At 40.9% G+C, this 23,139-nt stretch overlaps 1 protein-coding gene across 1 annotated transcript in view; it reads left to right on the top strand.

Moving 5' to 3' along the window:
• Positions 1-23,139, top strand: part of IQCH (IQ motif containing H) — an 80,358-nt gene that overhangs the window by 53,430 nt on the left and 3,789 nt on the right. Inside the window, exon 11 of the mRNA XM_077828105.1 lies at positions 15,790-15,948. Within this exon, the coding sequence (XP_077684231.1) occupies positions 15,790-15,948 (159 nt within the window). The remainder of the gene's footprint in view (positions 1-15,789; positions 15,949-23,139) is intronic.

A 23,139-nucleotide genomic window follows, 5' to 3' on the forward strand; every position in this document is an offset into this window, starting at 1 on the left:
AAGGGGGTTCCAAAGAGGATGGTTCTAGACTGTTCTCAGTGGTAGCAGATGACAGAATGAGGAGTAATGGTCTCAAGTTGCAGTGGGGGAGGTTTTGGTTGGATATTAGGAAAAACTTTTTCAGTAGGAGGGTGGTGAAACACTGGAATGCGTTACCTAGGGAGGTGGTGGAATCTCCTTCCTTAGAGGTTTTTAAGGTCAAGCTTGACAAAGCCCTGGCTGGGATGATTTAGTTGGGGATTGGTCCTGCTTTGAGCAGGGGGTTGGACTAGATGACCTCCTGAGGTCCCTTCCAGCCCTGATATTTTATGATTCTATGATTCTGTGCAGAGTATGGAAATTTAAAATGTAGAATTATAAAACACCTATCTGAACATGAGATGACGGGGCAAATCGGCATGGCTTCTGTGGAGTGAAATTGTGCCTTCTAATCTTAGAATTTTTTGAACATGACAACAGAAAATTGGATAAAGGAAAACTGGCTGACAGAATATATTTGAACTTTCAAAAAGGCTTTGGCAGAGTCCCTCATAAGAAGCTATTAAGAAAACTAATAGTCATGGGGTGAGAGGTAAAGTAGCGTCATGGATAAGAAACTAAGAAACAGGGAACAAAGAGTAGAAACAAATAGTCAGTTTTCAACAAGGCAGAAGCTTAACAGTGTGGTGCTGAAAGGTTCTGCACTAGGACCTGTGTTGTTTAATAAGTGTGTGACCTGGAAAAGAGGATGACAGTTTCCAGACAATATAAAATTGTTTGGGTTAGTCAAGATGAGGCTTGATTTTAGTTGGATTCCTCATAGAGTAAGGTACTATTCAACATTATTAATCATATTTATTACAGTAGTGCCTAACCACCAACTGAGAATGGGGCCCCATTGTGCTAGGTGTGGCACAAACACAGAGTATCAGATGGTCCCTGCCCCAAAGAGTTTGTAATCTAAATTAACAAGAAAGACAGGGTGGGGAAAAGGGATAAACACAAGCAGAGTGAATAATGGGATGGCTGCAAACCTCATGTAAGTGCCAGCATGGTTTGGTTTGGTTTTTTGGCTGGGTTTACTTAGCAGGGGATCAGCTAAATGGAAGGAAAGGGGGCAAGGGGTGATGGGAATGGGCAGGGGAGAAGAGGGTAACAGGGCCAGGTGTGGAGATGAAACTGAGATGAAGAGACTGAGGGAGGAGGAGGAGGGTTAGAGCAGACAGCCAATCAGCACAGGACTGAAAATCTAGTCAAAACTCTAATTAAAGTTCTCTGAGCGTCCAAAGATTTGTGCTTTGGCTGCTTCTGCTCCTGCTGGCTGAAGTCTCTGGCTGGTTCCTCTCTGCAGTTTCCTTACAAGGCCATATGGACTGGGGCTTTGGAGGGAGGCACCACTTGGGGGTCCTAGTGCCCCCAGAGTGTGTGTTGGGGAGGGGGGTCTTTCCTGCACAATTCTGGGTCCAGGGGAACCCTGCATGGACAGCACAATCTGGCTAGAGCTAGGTAGAAGGACAGTAAAGTGGCAGATGAATTGCAGTACTGACAAATGCAAAATATTGCACATTTTAAAAGGATAATTTAAACTATTCATATGTGTCACTGCATTCAGATTAACTATAGCCACTCTGGAAAAGACCTGAGTGTTATTTGCTATCAAACATTCTGCTCAAGGTGCAGTAATGGTCAAAAAATGAAAAGCTAACTGTTAAAATGTAGATGTTCTGGGAGAGAAACCCATACAGAAATAGTGTGATGGTGTTCTATAAATCAGTGACATCTAGGATACAGTGTGCCGTCTGGTCAATTTACAAAGCTTGATTACAAAAATGATTCGCGCCAAGGAAAGACTTCTGTATGCAGAGTCTTACAGACTTTAAGGTCAGAAGGGACCACCATGATCATCTAATCTGACCTTCTGCACATTGCAGGTCACGCACCCTCACTCACGCATTTCTGTAATAGACCCCTAACCTCTGGCTGAGCTACTGAAGTCCTCAAATTATGATTTAAAGACTTCAAATTACAGAGAATTCACCATTTACACTACTTTAAACCTGAAAGTGACCCAAGCCTCATGCTGCAGAGGAAGGGGGAAGAAAACAGGGTCTCTGCTAGTCTAACCTGGAGGAAAATTCCTTTCCGACCCCAGAAATGGCGATCAGTTAGACCTTGAGCATGTGGGCAAGATCCACCAGTCAGTCACCTGGGAAAGAATTCTCTCTAGTAACTCAGAGCCTTCCCCATATAGTGCCCCATCACCAGCCATTGAAGATATTTCCTGCTAGCAGTCACAGATCGGCTACCTGCCATCATAGGCAGGCTCATCATACCATCCCCTACATAAACTTATCAAGCTCAGTCTTGAAGCGAGTTAGGTTTTTTGCCCATACTGCTCCCCTGGAAGGCAGTTCCAAAACTTAACTCCTTTGATGGTTAGGGACTTTCATCTAATTTCAAGCCTAAACTTGTTGCTGGCCAGTTTATATCCATTTGTTCTTGTGTCCAGATTGGCACTTAACTTAAATAACTCCTCTCCCTCCCTGGTATTTATCCCTCTGATGTTTTTAGAGAGAGCAGTCATATCTCCCCTGAGCCTGTGTTTGATTTGGCTAAACACACCAAGCTCTTTGAGTCTCCTCTCATAAGATAGGTTTTCCATTCCTCTGATCATCCTAGTAGCTCTTCTGTGTGCCTGTTTCAGTTTGAATTCATCTTTCTTAAACATGGGAGATCAGAACTGTACACAGTATTCTAGATGAGATCTCCCCGGTGCCATGTATAATGTTACTAACACCTCCCTGTCTCTACTGGAAATACCTCACCTGATGCATCCTAGGATTGCATTAGCCTTTTTCACAGCGTCATCACATTGGCGGCTCAGAGTCATCCTGTGATCAATCAATAAACCCAGGACTTTCTCCTCCTCTGTCACTTCCAACTGATACATCCCCATCTTATAGCAAAAATTATTGTTGTTAGTCCCTAAATAGCTCTTTGCACTATTAAATTTCATTCCTTTCTATTACTCTTTTTTACAGGGTCATCCAGATCATCTTCTGATATCTTCCGGTCCTCCTCCTGTATGGGCAATACCTCCCAACTTTGTATCATCTGCAAATTATATGAGCACACGCTCACTTTTTAAGCCCAGGTCAATAATAAAAATGTTAAATAGGATTGGTCCTAAGACCAATCCCAGAGGAACTCTACTAACAATATCCCTCCAGCCTGACAGTTCGCCTTTCAGTATGACCCGCTGTAGTCTCCCCTTTAACCACTTCCTTATTCACCTTTCAATTCTCATATTAATCCCCGTCTTCTCCAATTTAACTAAAAGTTTCCCCTGTGGAACAGTATCAGATGCCTTACTGACATCCAGGTAGATTAGATCTACTGCATTTCCTTTGTCTAAAAATCAGTTATCTTCTCAAAGAAGGCGATCGGATTGGTCTGGCATGATCTACCTTTTGTTAAACCAAGTAGTATTTTATCCCACTTACCGTTCACTTCTGTGTTCTTAACTACATTCTTTTGCAAAATTTGTTCCAAGACCAATTTGAGGTCAAACTAACAGGCCTGTAGTTTCCTGGATCGCATTTTTCCCTTTCTTAAAAATAAGAATTATATTAGCAGTTCTCCAGTCATAGGGTATGACCCTCAAGTGTACAGATTCATTAAAAATCCTTGCTATTGGGCTTGCAATTTCATGTGCCAGTTCCTTTAATATTCTTAGATGGAGATTATATGGGCCCCCCGATTTAGTCCCATTAAGCTGTTTGAGAGGTTGAAAAGATTGGAAATAATGAATAATATAGAGACAGTAAGTCAGGCACTCCTATTTCATGACTTATAATACAGGAACAAGGAAACAGTCAATGAAAATGACAGACAAGAAATTTAAAACTGAAAAAAGAAAATCGTTGTTTTCAAAATTAATAATTGATCTGTGGAACTTACCGCCACAATGTGCCATTGATTCCAAGAGCATAGCAGGATGTTAAAAAGAACTGAACATGTATGTGGATTTTGAGGACTGATACTTACTTCCATATTATTAAAGCCCTAATTGAATTGCAGGATGATTGTCAAAAAATCGCAGCTGAGTTGCAGAAAAGCCATGGAAAATTGTGGAAAAGTAATGAGGGACCTTATCGTTCGCGGTAATGAAGTCTATTATTATTTTTCCATGATTTTTCCACTGTTGGCCGCCTGGGGCTGAGAGCAGGGGCCCAGGGTTGGCAGTGGGAACATAGGGCTGAGAATAGCATCTCCGGCTGTTGGCCACGCAGGGCTGAGAGCGGGGGCCCAGGGCTGACAGCAGGGGCACCTGCTGTAAAAATTGTTTAAAAATTGGAAGCCTAATATTGTGGAATCTGCAATATCTCAACTTTAAGTAGTGCCTTGTTTATTATTTGTTAGATAGGATAAAATATTAGGAGACATATAATGGAGTGTTATGGTTCTTTAAGGCTGGTGAGGGGGGCACTTGCAACCAACGCTTCTCCATTCTAGTTGAATGAATAAATGCAGACTTGTGGGACAAGAAGAGCAACCACTCGGGGGCAGAAGCAGCTTCTGAGAGTCAGTAGAGGGTTTAGGAAGGAAGCCCAAATTACTGCCTCTGTTTGGGGACTGAGGCTCAGATCCACAAAAGTATTTAGACTCTTAACTTCCACTGATACCTCTGCGGATCTGGGCCTGAGATGGGAGCTCTTAAATTACAGGATGATCTGGAACTCCTTTCTCCCCTCAGCCCAGAGGGAATGCTGGTAAATGTAATCTCAGAGTGGCGGGACTTTTAGACCACCTTGGCAAGGCATTCTGGGAAGAGGATAGGGTATTTCAGCAGCTTCTGAAAAAGGAATGAGTGTGGAGGGAGATGAAGTTACTGGTAGTTTCTCATAGAGACAAGGCTCTAAAACTGCCAGTCTGGTTCCTGGGTTTGGACCCTCCTTCCTGTGTTTGGCTGAAGGACAGATTCCCTGAGGATGGGAAATTTGTCTGGTTTTGAACTTTGGTCACAAGCTCCTCCAGAGACCGTGTGTCTTTCCAGAAGGGCTGGGAAACAGGTATTCTTCACATGACTTCCAATTTCATTTCCTTTGGATTTCATCCTGACAGCCACTGGGGAGAGTCAGTTTTCTCAATAAGGAAGCCTGACAGAAAGAAACCCTTCGAAGAGGTGGTTTGTTTTGCTGGAGCCCCAGCTATAGGGCCTTTTCTTCATTTCTTCAGTATTGCCGATCCTGAGTAGATCCATGAATCAGGTCCTAAAAAGAATGATATTGACTTTAAAAATCATGACATTTTATCAGTTCTGACATTTATAGCATTAAAACTGAAGATTTAAAATAACATTACTATAGATGAAAGCCTGTAAGAGACTTATCAAATGGATTTTACACTCTTATATTCATTTGTTATTTCATGGCAAAATGTGGACAGTAAAGTACAACTTGACAATGGTTAGGCAGGTGGAGAGCCGTGATCACTACTCTGCTTTGGATAAGAATTTGCACATCTATTACCCTATCTCTCCCACGCTGTCTCGCTTGTTGTATCAGCCACCCATTATACCATGCCTTTTTGACTGTAAGCTCTTTGAGGCAGGCATTGTCATTTATTTGGTGTTTGCAGCGTGTCTTGCACAATGGGGCCTAACTTGGTTGTGGGCTTTCTGTACTACTGCAATGTAAATGTTGACTAATCATAATAATAAAGTAATTGTGACCAATAAAAAAAATTCCCAGATTCTTCTTAGTACAGCATAGTGCTTTCTTTGTGTAATTTTCAAACAGGTTCCACAGCTTTCCCTTTAATGGTGTCCACATCAGACATCCAGCCAGCCAGAGTTCAAAAAGTTTCAGAGATGACACTGAGCTATCACGATAACTGCCACTAGATGGCAACCCGTTAAGATACTTGTATGCAATCCTTGCTAAAATATTCAATTCCATGGTGAATTTTAAAAGTAATAAAAAGAGCTCTCTCCTCAAAGCCCAAGTTGCATTAATATTTTACTAATTGACGTTTTTACAGTGTCATCCAAGCACTTCTTTAAAAATAGCAGGTGTGCTCTTTACAATAACGTAGACGTCAATACTGGATGCAGATAAAACAATTAAACTGGGGAAAGAAAAGCTATAATTTAGTAACTGTTTAAGAATTTATGTTTTCCTTCCCTTCTGAAGTTTGTTTTAAAGTTGAATCATTTTTATGGCAGCTGTAAAGAATTACACTATAATTGTGACTTTATTCACTTGAGCTGGCTTTATCACGAGGTGCAGCCTGGGGAACCATGTGTTTTAAAGGAAAGCATCTCCTTGCAGCGCTCAGCAGAGCTTGCATACCACAAATTTTTGTAAGTGATGCCAGATCCCAAGTTTAAACCTTCCATCCATAACATTTTCTTGGCCAAGCAGTCAGTACGTCTTATAGGTTGAACCTCTGATTTTTTCACTGGACATTGTCTAAAGATTGAGAAGTCTGAAAAATCTGAATTCTCCCTTGTGTAGGCCCAATCCAAAAGCCCAAATATGATCAGTTTTGAGGCTGTTCTAATTCTGAATCCTAATTTAGCAAATAGCCTCCATCTTTATAATGGGACAGTGCAAAACCCCAGATGTGAACACCTCGGAACGTTGGGATGTTTGAAATACAAATGTCAGTTTTAAGTCTTGGGTTCATATCCAGGCTTCACAACTGAGCTCTGTTTCAGTTAAACTTCTGAACACGTACTCTGTCGCTGTTAATAGGAATTACACACATTTATTGGAGGGAAATAGGTAGAGCCCTGCGCAGATACAAAATTTATATCTGTATCCGATCTGAAAAAATTATCCCCGGATATCTGCGGATTTGCAGGGCTCTAGAAAAGGTCCTCTGTTTTTGGCAGTATTTAGATGATGACAGAAACCTGTGAAAGCCCTGAAATTTCAAGTTAAAGTTGACTGCATTACTTTTTAACTTGTCGTGTGGTGGGTTCTCGGTACTGCAGGGGCCTCAGATCAGTTTATGACATCATGTAGCCAATGCCCTTCATTGCATAGAGGTACCAGGGCAAATTAGGAAAATGAGAACAGGCCTAAAAACATTAAATGTTCATTACTTTCCTGGTTGTATCACTCTTTTGCTTTTAATTATACATGACCTCTAAGGCACACCTTTTTTGTAACAGCAGCTGACTGACTGGAGCAGACAACTCACTTTGTTTTTAATTGCTAGTAAATACCTGACCTGAGCAGTCACTATTGCTTTTATAAACCATGCAAATATAATGAAAAAAACTAAGATTTTTTTCAAAGCATTCTGAGGGATTTTGACACCCCTCTTCCATTACAATTTAAGGAAAATATGTAATCCCATAGACCACATTGGAAATAACTTTTCAGCACAGAAGGGAAATTAAGAGATGAACAGCACATCCCCACGAACACCATTCCATTTACAGTACTAGGCCACTAACAACTAGTTCAGTTACCAGCAGGAAAATAAGACTCCATTCTCCACCAGTCTTTAGATTTACATGTGTGGGACCTTTGAAATAATTCCCATGTCTGATTTGTTAAAATGATACAGCAAAAAAACAAAAATTTACTATCACACCGGCCATGTACCTCACAGATAACATCTCCTGTTATGAGTAGGATTTCCAGTGAAAACAGGCATCTTGGTGCACCAAAGCATTTGGCACTGATTGTTCATTTTTAAAAATTACTAAAAGCTGTAGCTACAAGCCACCTTTGGAAAAAAAAAATTCTGTCTTGTGCTTGCCTTTCTTCTGTCTTACATTTGGGCTCTAGATTGTGGCTTTAATTGAAGAAGTATGCAGTATCAACAGGTATAAGCTGGGATCACATTTCATTTACCTCTGTTGCTTCTCACAATGAAGAAGGACGGTTCAGTTCTTAGAGAGTTTATAGAGATCGCCACTGTCTGTCACTCCGAGTTAAAGGAAAATCATTACAGTAGATGAGAGAAATGTTTTTTCATGCAGTTTGTTTCATTTAGAACTTGTTTTATATAGACTTTGCAATAATAATTGGCTTTATAGTGCCTGATCCAAAGCCCATTGTAGTCAGTGAGAAGGCTTTCACTGATGCCAGTGGACTTTGGATCAAAGCCATCTAGCTCTGTTAATCAAACACTGCAGCAGATAGAAACCAAACTTCACTTGTTTCACAGTTCTCACTCCCACAGCTTAGCAGGGAAGAGAAACCTCACTTAGAAGCAGGAGCCATCTTGGAAATGTGTTTGTTTTCCCTGCTGAGCTGTGGCAGTAGGTGCTATTGGAAACCAGCAGTATCCCAGAATCTGTTCTCCAGGCCCAGTTCTTTCCTTTAGTATCTCGTTTTTCTTTTACTCAGTGGTTTGGAGGGTTGTTTTTGCTTCACTCTGGATCTTTTCCCCCCTCTCCCATCTTCCTTGTCTGCTTCTACCTTCTTTCTTTTTTGGACATAACATTAGTGAGTCTTGCCTTGCTTGGGATTCTTCCCCTGCCCTCCTTCCACCTGATGGCGACAAGAACTACAATTGCCCTGTGGTCTGCTTTGTGCCACCTTGTGCTGCAACTTTCTTGAGCTAAGCAGGTTTTGGGCCTGCTCAGTACTAGAGTGGAACCTATAAGCAAATCCCAGGTGTGGTGAGAAATGCTGTGAACATTCATTAGTGGCATTCTTTCCTCTGGGCATGGTGCTCTGGGGCATTGAGCTGCTGTTTGTGGACTGCGCTGTAATGCCAGTGTCTTAAGCACTTGTGGTCATTAAAGTTGCCATTACACTTGTGTGGGCATTAATTCCCACTGTTTGGGTAAATTCCAACTCACATGATCACATTCCCAGCAGTTCCACTTAGCTCATGTAGTCTTCACTTTCCCGTCTGAGTTGTTGTGTTTTGTGCAGACATGGCTGCATTTTTAGCAGAGGGTGAAGCACCCCTGTGTATATCAGTTTGGGATGGATGGTGCTGTATACATTATTAATAATAAGGGATCATTTTCCTTTCATTAATGCCACCAGACTTCTTCTGCCATGCTCTTCACCCTGTGCAGTGCTTCATAAGTCAGTCGGCAGAAAGAATGGCCAGCAGCAGAGATGCTGCAGAATGGAAGGGGGCTCAAAGCACAGGGCCTGTGTGCATTCAAGCTAGCATCTTGGGAGGAGGAGGACAAAGGTAGTAGAAGAGAGAAACTCTACTGGGCAACAGGCATCTCTAAAATATTTGTTTCATAAACATGGCATGTATGTGTCAGGCACAGATACACCATGAAAAACAGAGGGCAAACAGCTTGTAAATCCTTGCTTTCCTAGTTTCTGTGCTCTTGCTCAAAGGTTATATATTTTTATTATTTCAGGTTCTTCTCCCCTGCTGCTGCTGCTGGCAGCTCCAGCCACATTGATTTAGCTCAGTGCTCTGCATACAAAAAAGCCCTTTCGTTGCAGTGGAAACAGGTTTTCTTGGCATGTGCCTGATGAGCCCTTCAGGGAAAATGAAAAGTCAACACCTATGGAATCCTCTTAGCCTAGAATTCTTTAGGCTCAGCTATAAAGGATTCTACTTCTTTTTCTTTTTTATTATAATTAATCCTAGGCTATTATGCTCCGGGGACACCTGCTAACTGCAGTGGGGTAAAGCATGTGCTTAGTATAAGGTTATAAGCGCTACTCATTTCATTTGAGGGTGTGTATCTATCTATCACTGGTGAACGGTGGCCTACAAATGGATGTCCACTCCGAATCCCCAGAATAAGTCCAGCATAGGCAGCTATAGGGTAGACTTGTCCCACTGCTCTCCCCGCGAGCCTCAGCCTCACTGAATCCATAGCCTCACTGTTGAGACTACCAACAAGGTTACTTGTCGTTATCAATTACTGTGAATTTTGCAAAGGGCATATCTGACCAGTGGGAACTTGAGAGAGACTTCCAGCTCATTTCATATAGGAATCTACCCACCTGCTGGATGGTAACATTGGTTAGTTACAAATGACCTGGGCTGCATCTGAACTAGTAATATGAAATATTGCACCCTATTATCAATCACATGAAAACTACGGCAAGATTCTCAGTCCAGTCTCTCTCTCCTTCACGCAGTGCTCAGGGGGACTGAAAGCTGAACTAAAGGGACTTTTGGGGATTTTACCTATCATAGTATAAAGCCAACATAGCTAGCTTACGCCACCTGATTTCCCTTCTTTCCCATATGTAGGAGGAGTTCCGGGACATGGCCACAATGCAATGTGCTCTGGCAATCCTGGCCCTGTGAAACTGATCCTAGGGGAACATCCCAACTGACATAAATCAGTGACCATTTGGCATCTCCAACTTGCAAGAGTGGTGGTTCAGCCCCCAGACCCAGGATCAGAGGAGGTAGAAAGGTGGCTTGGAGCTATCATTACCTTCCTCCTCCCTGAACTCAGTGTTGTTGAGGACTGCCCTTCTATTTTAAAAATTGGGTAATCTGCAACCTTAATGACAACCTTCTTAGCCTTGGAATGTAATAATGACTCAAACTGCCCGTAGGAGTTTGTCACCATTCTGTAGAGTAACACAAAACAATATCCCTGCTATAGTATGCTGTAGAATGGTTAAAAAGAACCATAGTTAGAGCAGACATGCCAAACCCGTGAAAAAAATGCAGAAATTGGGCGTGGTTTTGGCTTAATTGGCTTATGAGTTGCTCGTTGGCTAGTTTTTGGCTTTAGCTTGTTGCAGCTTGTTGCTTCTTCTTTTTGATTGGCTCCTGCCAAGCAGGAACAAGGGGCAAGCAGGGGCAAGGCGGGGGAGAAAATCAGAGGCGCACAGCGGGCCCACCACAGTACCAGAATGCACGCTGGGGGAATCTAGTCACATAGAGTGTTGGAGTTCTTCGGGATTGGCTTGTTTTCACCTTGTTTTGAAATGGGATTAGCTTGATATTTGGCTTATTGTGAAAGTCAGGGTGCTTATTTACCACGTGAAAGTTGGCAACTGTGGGTTAGAGGTGATGGATGTCATTCTCTGCTGCATGTTGTAGGTTTTTAGAATCCAACTCTTGATTTAATTCATTCATTTTTATAGAACTTTTTCACAAGGGATGATGAAGCAGTGAGCATGGAATGTAAGGAATGTTGATGGACTGTAATACCTCCAGTGTTCAGCCCAGTCCTCTGACCTCTGGGTATGGAGGCTGTCCTGCCCAAAGGCCTTCTGTCGCTAGCATGCAATCTTATAGCCCTTCCCTGAGCAGGGAGCTGAGCTGGGCCTACTTCTCATTCACTGAGGACTCTGTAATGCCCCTGGGTCTCAGAGTGGTGGATGGGAATGTGCCTAGCTTACCTTTTGGAGGGTCTGTTACATACAGCGTTACAGCGTCTTATTAAAATCATAGGACGTGTGCCCAGGCTGAATTTGATGGATCTATTCTGTAGATCTAAACATAAATAAAAGTGGCCTAGCCACACTTTACAATTAAACTTACAGGAAAGTAGCTGCTGACAAAGCTTGTATGATTGTATTACTTGTTACATAAAATATGTAACACTACATTTTTTATGTTGTCTATTTGAATTTCTATGATGTTTTAATAAATTTGTCACCTGCTAATGCTGCATTTCTTTGAGGGTTTCTCTGTTGTTAAGTGGAAGGCCAGGTTCTTTACACATTGTCAGAACGTGACTTTGACTGTCCAAAGCCATGTAATTATCCACTGATCGGGTACAACACAGGCAATGCAGTGCAAATTTTCTTTACGCTCCCTGCTTTCGTGTCTGAACCTTATCTTGGAGAGACCACCTCTAGGGTGAGGGATTAATTGTCTCACAGCTTTTGAGATCTTTCCCTCCTTCCCCGTTGTTGAGGCTTCCAGCAAAGCTTTCACTTAGTGCTGACATTGATTGTGGCTTTACTGCTGTGGCACCAGAAACTGGATGGAGATGGTCAACTCATTTCACATAGGTCCCCGAGCAGGCATTGGATACTAATGACGGCTGGTCACTGCCATTTTGGGACAGATTTGAACCTGTGAACTAAACATTTTCCATAATCCTTGATCTTCTCACTCAAGCCATCGAGTTCTCTCTCTCTCTTTGTGGAATACTTATTTTAGATTCTAAACCTAATTTTCACAGAATTAAAGATACACTCGCTATTATTGATTTATTACTAATACTTATGGAAATGCATTTAATATGAATTCATCATGAACTACATGTGCTGTAAAAATGTAGCTCATTTGAAGGGTTATCAGGTGCTGAAATAGTCTAAATCTGTTGTATTTTGAAAGCTCCTTCTCACCGGCATAGAAAGTGACTATGTAAGACTACATTCTTAGGGAAAATTAAGCATTGTAACTGGTGAAAGTTCCCTCTATTGTTAAGCAAAGCCAGTCATCAGCATCTGATTTGCATTTTATACCATGCAGCAGGAAATATTTAAGTTGACAAATAGCATATTTAATACAGCAACAGATACTTGGCAGTTAGTTATTAACAACTGTTACAGACGTGATTTATTTGCTGTTATGAAAAGGGCATTACTGTGTGAATACGATTCAGAAATTAGCTCCAGTTTAGCGAGAGGCCTTGGCTGCCTGACCTCTTAATATCCTTATAATGATGCCATTTACCACTCAAAGACTTATTCAAGTCAGTCACTGCTAGATTTGTTTTAAAGGAGTCCACTCGAGGGCAGACGTTTTATGTATGTTAACGTATCTGATTGCAGGGTTAGGCACATGGATTTTGGGGGCTAGTCTAGGCTAGAATCGCTACAACGGCCCTGCTAGTGTAGAGAGCTTGTCCCGCCGACATAGCGCTGTCCACACCAGCGCTTAGGTTGGTGTCACTTACGTCACTGGGGGGGGGGGGGGGGCTTTTTCACACTCCTGAGCGTCTTCAGTTATACTGAAGTAAGTGTTAGTGCATATAAGCCCTAAATGTGAATAATGTAAGAGCAAACTATGTACAGGCTGCTGTGAGTACAACAGTCTGGAGGAGAGGAGGATTCAAAGAGCTTCCCTAGCCACAGCATGGTCTTTGTGCTCCACTTAGCATAAGATGAAGCTACTGCCACTGCTAGCAAAAGTCTCCTAAAAGTGGGTGGGAGGAGCTTTCCTTCCCCCGTCCCACGCTCCATACTAGCCACTAGAGCAAAGGGGCTAGATGCTACACCCCCTTCAGGGGTGGCACAGCGCCCTCCCTCCCTGCCTGTGCACTCCCCAGAGCTCCAGGTATACAAGGGTCAGGCACGAAGCTTCCAAGAGCTGCGGCTGGGACAGTGCACCTCTGTGGCATCCCAATGCGTGATGGCTCTTAAAGGCACAAGTGCCCCAAGTCTTCCTGAAAATATGGTTACATTTCAGTTTCCTCCAGTGCAAGCGTATTGCTATTATTATCAGCTATGCAGCACTTCATAGATGTTCCACAAGATACTTGTTCATACAGTTAATGGTGTGCAGGGAGGAAGAATGCTTCGGGCACAAGTCTAGGACTCGGAAAACCTCGGTTCAAGTCCCCGCTGTGCCACAGACTTCCTCTATGACCTTGGGCATGTATCTCTGGGGCTCAGTTCCTCATCTGCAAAATAGGGGCTAACAGTACTGCCCTACTTTGCAGAGGTGTTGTGATGATAAATCGATTAAAGATCGTGAGGGTGCTCCAATAATATGGATGATGGCGGTGTCCCACTTCAAGGTGCAATTCAGACCAGCAAGAGGACACTGCTTGTATTATTACCCTGAGTGCCCCAAAATGCTTCTGCTACTTGTGGCTCCCAGCCTGGAGCCACACGCACATCCAGCAGCCAGCATGCACTCTATGTTCTGTAAACTGTACTGCTCTGATTCAACCACTTTGAACCACAGCCTGCCAGCAGTTATCATAGACACACACTTGTCTTTAGCAGACTTGGTTAATATTAGCAGGTGACCCCAATGCACCCCCAATCCCATACTTTCCCACACCCATGTGCTCTGCAATGTCCAGCCCTCTCCTGCAATATTCAGAGGAATATGATCCATTTGCTCCTTTAAAGAGACAAAACCCAACAGCTTGCCATATTAACTGGCGTTAACATTCACTTTAATCAAACACAGCACTGTGGGTTTAGATTAAAAATAAAATAACAAAAGAAGATAGGATTTTAAGTGAATTCAAGTATAAGAGAGAAAGTTAGAAATGCTTACAAACAAATAAAAGTGAAAATACTCATCTAAAAGTCTAAAACTTAATCTAGCAAGGTACAGCCTTGTTCAGGTTGTCTTTTTCTCACCCCCAGTCTTCTAACAAGGTGACTGACCCCCCCCATTTTGGTCAGGATCTCCTCCAGAAGCCCAGGTTGTTATTTCTTTTGTAGTCTTAGGTGAAAGAGAGAACTTGGGGGTTTTTTGCCCCTTTCTTTTATAGTCCAGTGAACCTTTGAAATTATCCCTCAAAATAAAGACTTTATTCAAATGGTGAGGAAGGCAACATGGAGTCTGGTGGTTAAGGAAGCTCCATGCTCTTTCTTCCTCCCGCTGGTGTTTGCTAAAATGCAAATTTTTCTGTTTCCCACAGTCTCTTCCCCTTGCTAGCTTGATGGCCTGGTTTACTGCTTATATTTAAAGTGGTATAAACCCACATTCCTTTGTTTAGGATAGATCTATTTAACACCTTTACCAAGGCAAGCTGTCTGGTTTTAAAAATGGGTAATAACATCATGCAGGGGAAATTTATAACTTTACATATAATATTGCTACACACTTTTCACCATGATATTACTGACCAGTGAATGAATAGTTTTCAAATGATACCTCACAAGGCATATTTTGTACAAAGATTATTACAATTGTGTGTGAATACAGAATTGCTTAGGGTCATATCAATTCCTATGGTAGATATTGGATGGTAGATAGAGGCTAGTAACCAGACGGGTTATTTAACATTCCTTGTAACTTGGACTTTTATCTCTAATAATATATAGGCTTAGACATAAAGAGCCAACATTTCAGAATTGAGATCACATTGTGTCCTCACAACACCCCCATTAGCATTTGTGTGCCAGTGGAGGGTAGTTCAATGTGCAATAACCCAGTTTGTGCAGATGCAAGCCTTTATGGGTGCACATGTCACTCTCAGCTCTAAAATTTTAGGGCCTGACTCTCTGCTCTCAGTTACACAGATGTAAATCTAGAGTGACTCCATGGAAGTTAAACCTGCAAAGAGGTCAGTGTAAGTGGAAGCAGAAGCAGGCCCCAAGTCACATTACTTGCTACACACAAGACAAAGCAACTGCTGTGTATGATGCCATATACTTCAGTAGGAATATGCATTGCTCAACACCATCACTGAAATCATCAGTGACTAAAGCATATGTTATATTCAAATAGCATTGCTTTCTATGTGAAACCATCCCTTTCACTCACAACATGACTCTGCCCTTAAGGACCTCCTCATTTCTATCTCAAAAAAAGTTGTTTTTTTGTAACTAGAGTGTTTTTAACAGTAAAAAATCTTTAGGGGAGAAAACCCCAGTGTACATTTTAGCTCCATTTATGAGCTGCTCCATCGCATGAGCTCATCTACATGCATGTCCTTAATTCCTGCTAAAACCTTTGCAGTGAGTTTTGCTATTTTCTTATTAGTCTGTTTTTGAGCCTTTCAATATTCTCTGGTAGGTATCTTTCTAAAATTATGTAAGAGTTTTGGTTGTTCCAGTTTGGAAATGGTTTCTTTAGCTCAGTCAAGTAAATGATGTACCAGCATTCATAAACCAGTGGAGTCCCAGCTTCATTAAATAAACTTGGTGAGTTTCACTTTTTTTTTTTTTTTTTTTTGGCCTTCTTGTGTTTTGGTAGGTGTGGGTAACAGACCTTGACCTTTGCTATAGTGACCAGCTGGCCTTCACTCAGCTCATGTTGTATGTGACAAATGGCAATCTAGATGGGTGCTCTAGCCACTTTGAAGTGCCACTTACGTGGAAGAAGACGAAAAGTCAAAGTGTTCAGAGTGAGGAGGCAGAAACTGTAAGTAATGTTTCAGTGACTTCAGGTATAAAAGGCTGTTCAGCACGTTCGCCTTCAGAAATACCAGTTAATTTGTGGATTCCAAGGTTGGGGGTTTCCTTTAGCATAACCAGCAGCTGCTTTAGAGCCCCCCCAGTACCAAAGGGTTAATGACTGAGCAGCAACTTCTCTTGCGTTTCAGGAAGGTTAAAAAAATGTGACATCACATTAGAAATGAAAAGAAAGGGCTTGGCCATTTATGGTGACTCTGATTAGCCACATTTTGCACCTATCAGTATTGGTTCTATTTATGGCACTAATTAAATGATGAATACTCTGACATAGTTCTCCACGTTTTACGGAATTTTTGTGACATTTAATTCTTAAACTTTGTGAGACAAGATAACCAAACTGGTGGTGAAAAGGGCACCGTAGGGAGAGCACCATGGTGTCACAAGGGCTAAAAGGAGGAAGGACAATCATGGTCCTGAGGCTGATGTCCAGGGTTAGAAGTCAGGATACCTGTGGTCTACATCCTGTGTAAACTTCGGGATGACACTTAACAGCTCTGTAAATTAAGCTTCCACATCTGCAAGATAGTGCTAATAATATTGCCCTACCCCACATGGATGTTGTGAGGCTAAATAAGTCACGATTAGTAAAATGCTTTGAGATCCTCATACGGACGGTGCTAGAAAGTGTAAACTATGGTATTGAATTTATTAAATTTGATAAACTGTTTGGCTTATCAGCCTTGAGATTGTCCTTATGATGGTGGCTATCCCCAGCAGAAGGACAGACAAGGTGAAACCCTCTGGGAAAATCAGGGTGAGTTAAGAGGAGGTTCCAGGAGAACAACTGCAGTGTTTAGGTGTTTTATTAGAAACCACACAAACTGCTTTTTCTGTCGACAAAGGAGAGATGTTGTGCCATTCCAAAAAGTGTCAGAGAGTTGTAATTTAGAGGTTAATGAGATCCTGATCTATTGTTCTTGTCAAGCAACCACTTTAAGTTAGAGAGGAGTGAATTAGTCCCAGTCGTACACCTTCTTGAAATGAAAAGTAATCACGTAGCAACTTTTTGAATTAAAATTCTGTCACGATTAACATAAATTGTCACTCTATCCTTAATTTTTTCCTCCTCTTTATATCTTTGGCTCTTACCTCCTTAAAAGTTAACTAGAAAAAAAGTACTATCTTTGAAGATCTTTCTAAAAAAAAAACAAAAGAGAGACAAATGTTTTTACAGCACATGATCTGTAATGAATGATTAAGTAAAACACTTTGTGTAAAATTATGATGTTAATAATGAATCTGTCCCCTTTATGTATTATATATTCCCAATGCTGCTAGGGCTGTTATTGATAAAATGGAGCAGCCACTGAGTTTGTGTGACGATTGTATTTTTAGAAATCCTTCTTTAAAAGAACAAATTTCCTAGATACTGCTGCTACTGTAATTATGTAGAAAACCAATCACTCATTATAGTTAGGATACATTATCTTCTAGACAGATGAGGCTAAATAAGCAACACATTAATAATTCATACTGCAGTTCATTATGCATGTGTATGCATGCTTTGTAGCTGAAATAAGCACCTCATCAACCTGATGCCAACCCTTAAACAATAGTTCTGTGTTATTGCAGCCACATTCAAGTTTACGCTTGTTAAACTGCTACTTGGATTATTTTATCAAGCATTCATTTATTTGTGGTCCCCTACTGCAGAGAACAGATTTTGGAAGCTCCTTTTTTAAGTTAATGACTTGAGCAATGGGTGTTATTAATTCTCAGAATATTATAAACATGATTAATTTTCAGGCAGAGATGTATTATATAAGGATTTCAACTATGTCAACTTAAATGCATCAATGTCAAAACAATATTATTTGGGGAAAAATACTGTAAATTACATGCTTCAAGATGCAGTATCCCCATTCAAAGAACTAAGAACCCAATCCTGCAAACAACACCAGACTCAAGCCCCAGCTCAGGAAAGTATCTGCAGTCAGGACAGGACTCACGTATGTGTTCAAATGCTTTGCTGAATCTCAACCATAGAATTATCTCTATTGATTCTGAGGGCTACTCATGGTAGTGTAAGCACTATCCCTTCTAATAAGCCCAGGCATTTCAGGAAGCCGTGTGTTTCAGGAAGGTTAAAAAAAAATGTGACGTCACATTAGAAATGAAAAGAAAGCACCTAACTTCTATTGATTTCAGTGAGAGTTAGGCACCTAACTTCTGTTTAGGCATCTAACTTCTGTTGATTTCAGTGGGAGTTAGGCACCTAAATACTTTTGAGGATCTGGGCCGTAGTCACTTTAAACTGTGCTTAGAAAAATATTATTCGTGAAAAATTATATTTAAGGTTTTCTATGTTTAGCATTAAGTATTTTTGTGATGATTCAGCTGTTTTAATGAAAGGTGACTTAGAATTAATATTAACCATACATTTGTTCCACATTGTTTTTCATGTAGGGACCGATCCTGACATAGCAGCACGTTCAAAGCTCCCCCTAACTGCAAGGCTGAATTGCATAGCAGAGTGCACCCTGATTCTAGTATCAGGCCTCTAACAAGAACAAAGCTGCAACGTGTCTATGATTTAAAAAACTCACTTGAATTACTGGCCCTAGTTTTGCTGTTCTCTGGCAGGAAAAGTCTACTGATTTCAAGTGGGAGCTCTGGCTTTATAAGGACTACTAGATCAGGCCTACTCTGAAAAGGATAAGGGACTGGTTCTTCTCTCAGTAAGGCACAAAACTTGTCAGTGAGAGTTACATGCGGGCATGGAAGGGATGGTAAAATTCTGTCAGGATTAACATAAACTGTCACTCTATCCCTCACCCCTCCTTATAGAGCTACAGGTTTGTCTTCATTAGGGTTGAAAGGTGTGTTGTTAAGACTGCCTCCAGGCTTCAGCTAAGCCCACCAGCAGGTGCTAATGTAAATGCTGCCTCATCTACACTTATAGAATGTGCTACTTACAACATGTGTTCTAACAACACCCCTTTAAATCCTCGTGAAGACAAACCTTCACAGCCCTTTGGGGATGACAATGTAATCTGAGCACAGAACTGGTAATCCAGGCTCTGACACTGTAGCCTTGGAAAGTAAGTTAAGCGTCTGGTCCATTTCCCATTACATTCACTGGAAAGACTGTCAATGACTTCAGAGAGATTTGGGTCAGATCCCTTGTACTGGCTGAAACCTACAATGAAAAACACATCAATTTGGGGTTTAAGCCTGAGAAATGTATTCTCACTGAATTTTATTTCATGGCAAAATTATATTGATTGGGCAGCATTTGTAAGGAGGTGAATGATAATGTGTAAGCAGAACTCAGGTCCATTTTCAACACAGAGCTTGGGTGGATTATAAAAGATTTTTCAGAATATTATGTTCCATATTTGCTAAATCATTTAGATTCTACCAACCTTATACTCAATGAATATCACCTCACTCTCATGAAATATGTCAACTAAATCTGTGGGATTATTTATGAGAGTAAGGTGCTAGTTGAATAAGGGTGGAAGAATACACCCCTTACTGTTGGTCACAATGCTTCTATTATCCCTAACTGATTTGATTTATCCAGCAGTAGTATTCTCATTGCCATTAAAGTTTTCCACTTTCTATGTATTTAAAGTGATGCTATCAAGTTTGTTAGCCCTAAAACTATATCTGCCTTGACAGTTGACCAATACTGAAGGACTTACAGTTACGATGCCATGTGTGTATTTTTTCCCCAAACGTTGTTCTTTGATCCCACTTCCCCTTTTTAACCACAATTCCTATTTTCATTTTCTGAATGGGAACCCTACTCCCTTCAGGCATAATAGAGAAGAAGGCCAAGACTAATATATTTTCCCAAATTCAGAATACTCTCTTTTTTCTCTAGAGCTACTTGACCAGCGCAGTCATGTAGAGTGTCTGGATTTCTGAGCGAGCACAGCATACAAGTGATGGCAGAATTAAAGCACTTCTCATCCAACTTGAATAATATATCAGTAGAGCAAATTTTGCTTTTTGGATGTGGCTGTACTCAAGCGCCACTCACTTCAGTGAAATGCTGTGCAAAAGGTTCATGTAGAGTCACAATCAAGTTGAATGTGGGGTTTTACTACGAACATTCAGTGGGCCTGGGTAATGTTGTTTGCACAGTGCTTGTGACTTAAAAGCTCAAATTGCTTTACAGAATAGGTACCCCAACTTCCATTGACTTCAGGGGTGTAAATTGATTCCGCTCTATTGACTTTAGTAGAGCTATGTTGATTTGCACCAGGTGAGAATTTATCCCAGTGAGTTGAGTGTCTTGCAGGATCAGACCATGAAGACGTGATTTTCAGTTACACTAAAGCCCCTTTTTACTGCTCTGGCCACAGTGATGTAGAATGACCTTAATGTGAATGGCTATCAGTCTTTAAAGCAGCTTAAACCATGAAGAGCTTTTGGTCATATGTGTAGGTAAACAAGTTTTGACTTGCAGCATTTCTAGAAATTCAGTTTCTAAAACCCCAAACTCCAAGCAAACAAGTGATTCATTGCCATCCACTGCAAACTGAACCCACGGAGCTCATCCACATCTATTTTAATGAGGAGATGCATGTGCCATCTCAGGGCAGAATTTCCCCCTTGGCTGTTGTAATTTTCATACTATTGTAACTTAAGACAAAAATAAGACTGGAATTATGATGTGACTTCATGGTAATTACCATGCAATAACATGCTCAGTAATCACAATGGTCTCCTACACACTGATAGCTTTTGGCTTCTGCTTTTTTATGTGAGAAACCATGATATGGCAGATATGATATTGACAGATGGGATAGTGTTGAGCTGTCCTGTCTGAACCACATGTTGACTGTTTTATTACTTCTTTGATGATTTTTGCTGAAGACACTGAAGAACCATGCTATCAGATTGAAGAGAGGTTGGTCATATGCTACTTTGGGATGCTGTTGTTCTAAAAGTAAAAATATATTGATTGCAAGACCCTTAATTGTTTGCTCTGAAGATTAAGTAAATAAAAATGAAATAATGAACGGGAACTGGCATTTTCTTTGTAATAGCAAAACATCTTTCACACATATGGTGCTCAGAATTTTGGCATTTGTTTTCTTCCTTTTGCTGTGTTTTATGATGTCCAGATTCCTGAAAATTCAGAATGGTCCTTCAGACCTCAACTTCCTGACAGGGAAGAATAATCGCTCGCTGGCTTTGCTCTGTCACATTGGCTTAAACTTTTTAGATTTGTAATACTCTATAATAACAAAAACTATACTGCATTTTATGTGCTACAGTATAAATACTCAAGGCCACACTTTTTAAAATGGCCTTTGCATTTTCAAACACAAACTCTTAACAAATGCAGAGTGGGGGTGAGGCATCAAGTTACAAGCTTTACACAAAGAGAGAGCTATTTGTGCGTGCACATGCAGTGGCTGCATGTGCAGACCTGGAGTGAGGCCAGCTGTAAATCTGGCTCTGGGGAATCTATAGGTCACCCTCTGTTCATAGCTCAAGAAACTCGATTGACTGTTGCGCTGGAATTTCCATTCATATCAATAGCAGTTGAGCATATAACTTGAAAACAATATAGATTTGCGCACAGTGTGAAGATTCTGCTCTCAGCTATAGCAGTGCAAATCTGGAGGGGCTCCACCTTAGTCAAAATCTGATAGAATGGTTCCATAGTGCTTCAGTCATCAGTGAAGTAATTAAAACATCTACAGGTGAGGCACAATAGAGCATCTCGGGGGAGTTACTTCAGATTTACACCAATATATCTGAGAGTAGAATCTGGCCCACAGAAACCTACATTGCTTCTGAGTTATATGTTCAACTGATATTGATATGAATGGGAATACCACTGCCAATAGAAATGGAGTTACTCCAGATTTACACCACTATAACTAACAGCAAAAGTCCTTTATATTTAAATAGTAAATTGTAGGTGCTTTATATAAAATGATATGAAATGAAGAATCATATGTTGTTTTTTTCCAGCCATCTCCAGTAAGCAGCCGCTATGCAGTAATGAGCAGTCAGCTGAGGCACTCCAACCTTTCAGTAATTTACTATAGTGTTCTCCTCCAAATATGTAAGGCTCATGGCATTGGATTTGATGTCCAGGTATGGAAGGAGAAAAGTGTAATAGTCACTCTGTCTAACTTCTATCTGGAAACTATAATCTTCCATGTGCAGGAGTTCTGTTATATCGGACAAAATTCACCATAAAATTGTCCTATATCTTGTTTGTGCCATAAGGCAGACTTGATAGTACTTTCACATATCACTCTTTTTTAACAGATTTACTGAGACTAATGTATGAAAGCTAAATTACAAAGGGTTCTTTAGCAGGCCCCATACCAATTAGTCTGGTTTAGCAACAGGTTTCCTGTTGTTTTCCTTTGGATTAAGTATATTTAGTTGACTCCTTCATAGGCGACTGTCCTGAGGATCTATATGAGTGGGCTTAAAAGTGGGGGGTGGTTCTGTGAAGAATGAGAAGAAGGAGATTGAGAGACGGATGGAGGATGCAGAGAAACAGACTTCAGTGAAGAAGGAAGAGGTAGAGGATTGTGAATGGAGTGAGAAGAGAGCAATGAGAAAGTAATAGTGGAACGTGGAAAAAGAGGGGAGGAGATGGTATGTGGAGAGGGAATAATAAAAGGAAAAAGTGTCTGGATCCTGGGGCAGAAGTCTTCCACATGGTCACTCAGCAAAGACTTCAGAGTCTTCTACTTGCCTTTCATATCAGGAGACATTTCTCACATTTCCAAATGATATGATAATGGGTGCTTAGTGCCTCTGAAAATCAGACCCTGTGAGTTTTGCCACTGACTCCCCTGGAACAAGGATCTAGCCCATAATGAATTAGAAGATATAATGAAGACTAAAAACATTTTCAATGTCTCTCAACTTTACAGAATGTAATGCTCGTATGGGCCTTCTTTACCTTGATGAATTAACAAAGTGTATACATAAACCATTTTTAAAATATCCGTGACCGCCCACCATTGTAGAAGGCACAGAATATGAACAGACTCTGAAATGTATATATTTGGATTTACACAGAATTATTATATTGTATTCTCTGGTACAAATTACTTAGGTTACACGGAGTCATAATCCAGTACATACAGTTTAAAACTATCCTTTCTTTGATTACATGATTTTGTACATACCATCCTTGCAC

The sequence above is a fragment of the Eretmochelys imbricata genome, chromosome 10, assembly GCF_965152235.1.
Source record: "Eretmochelys imbricata isolate rEreImb1 chromosome 10, rEreImb1.hap1, whole genome shotgun sequence".
Lineage (NCBI taxonomy): Eukaryota > Metazoa > Chordata > Testudines > Cheloniidae > Eretmochelys > Eretmochelys imbricata.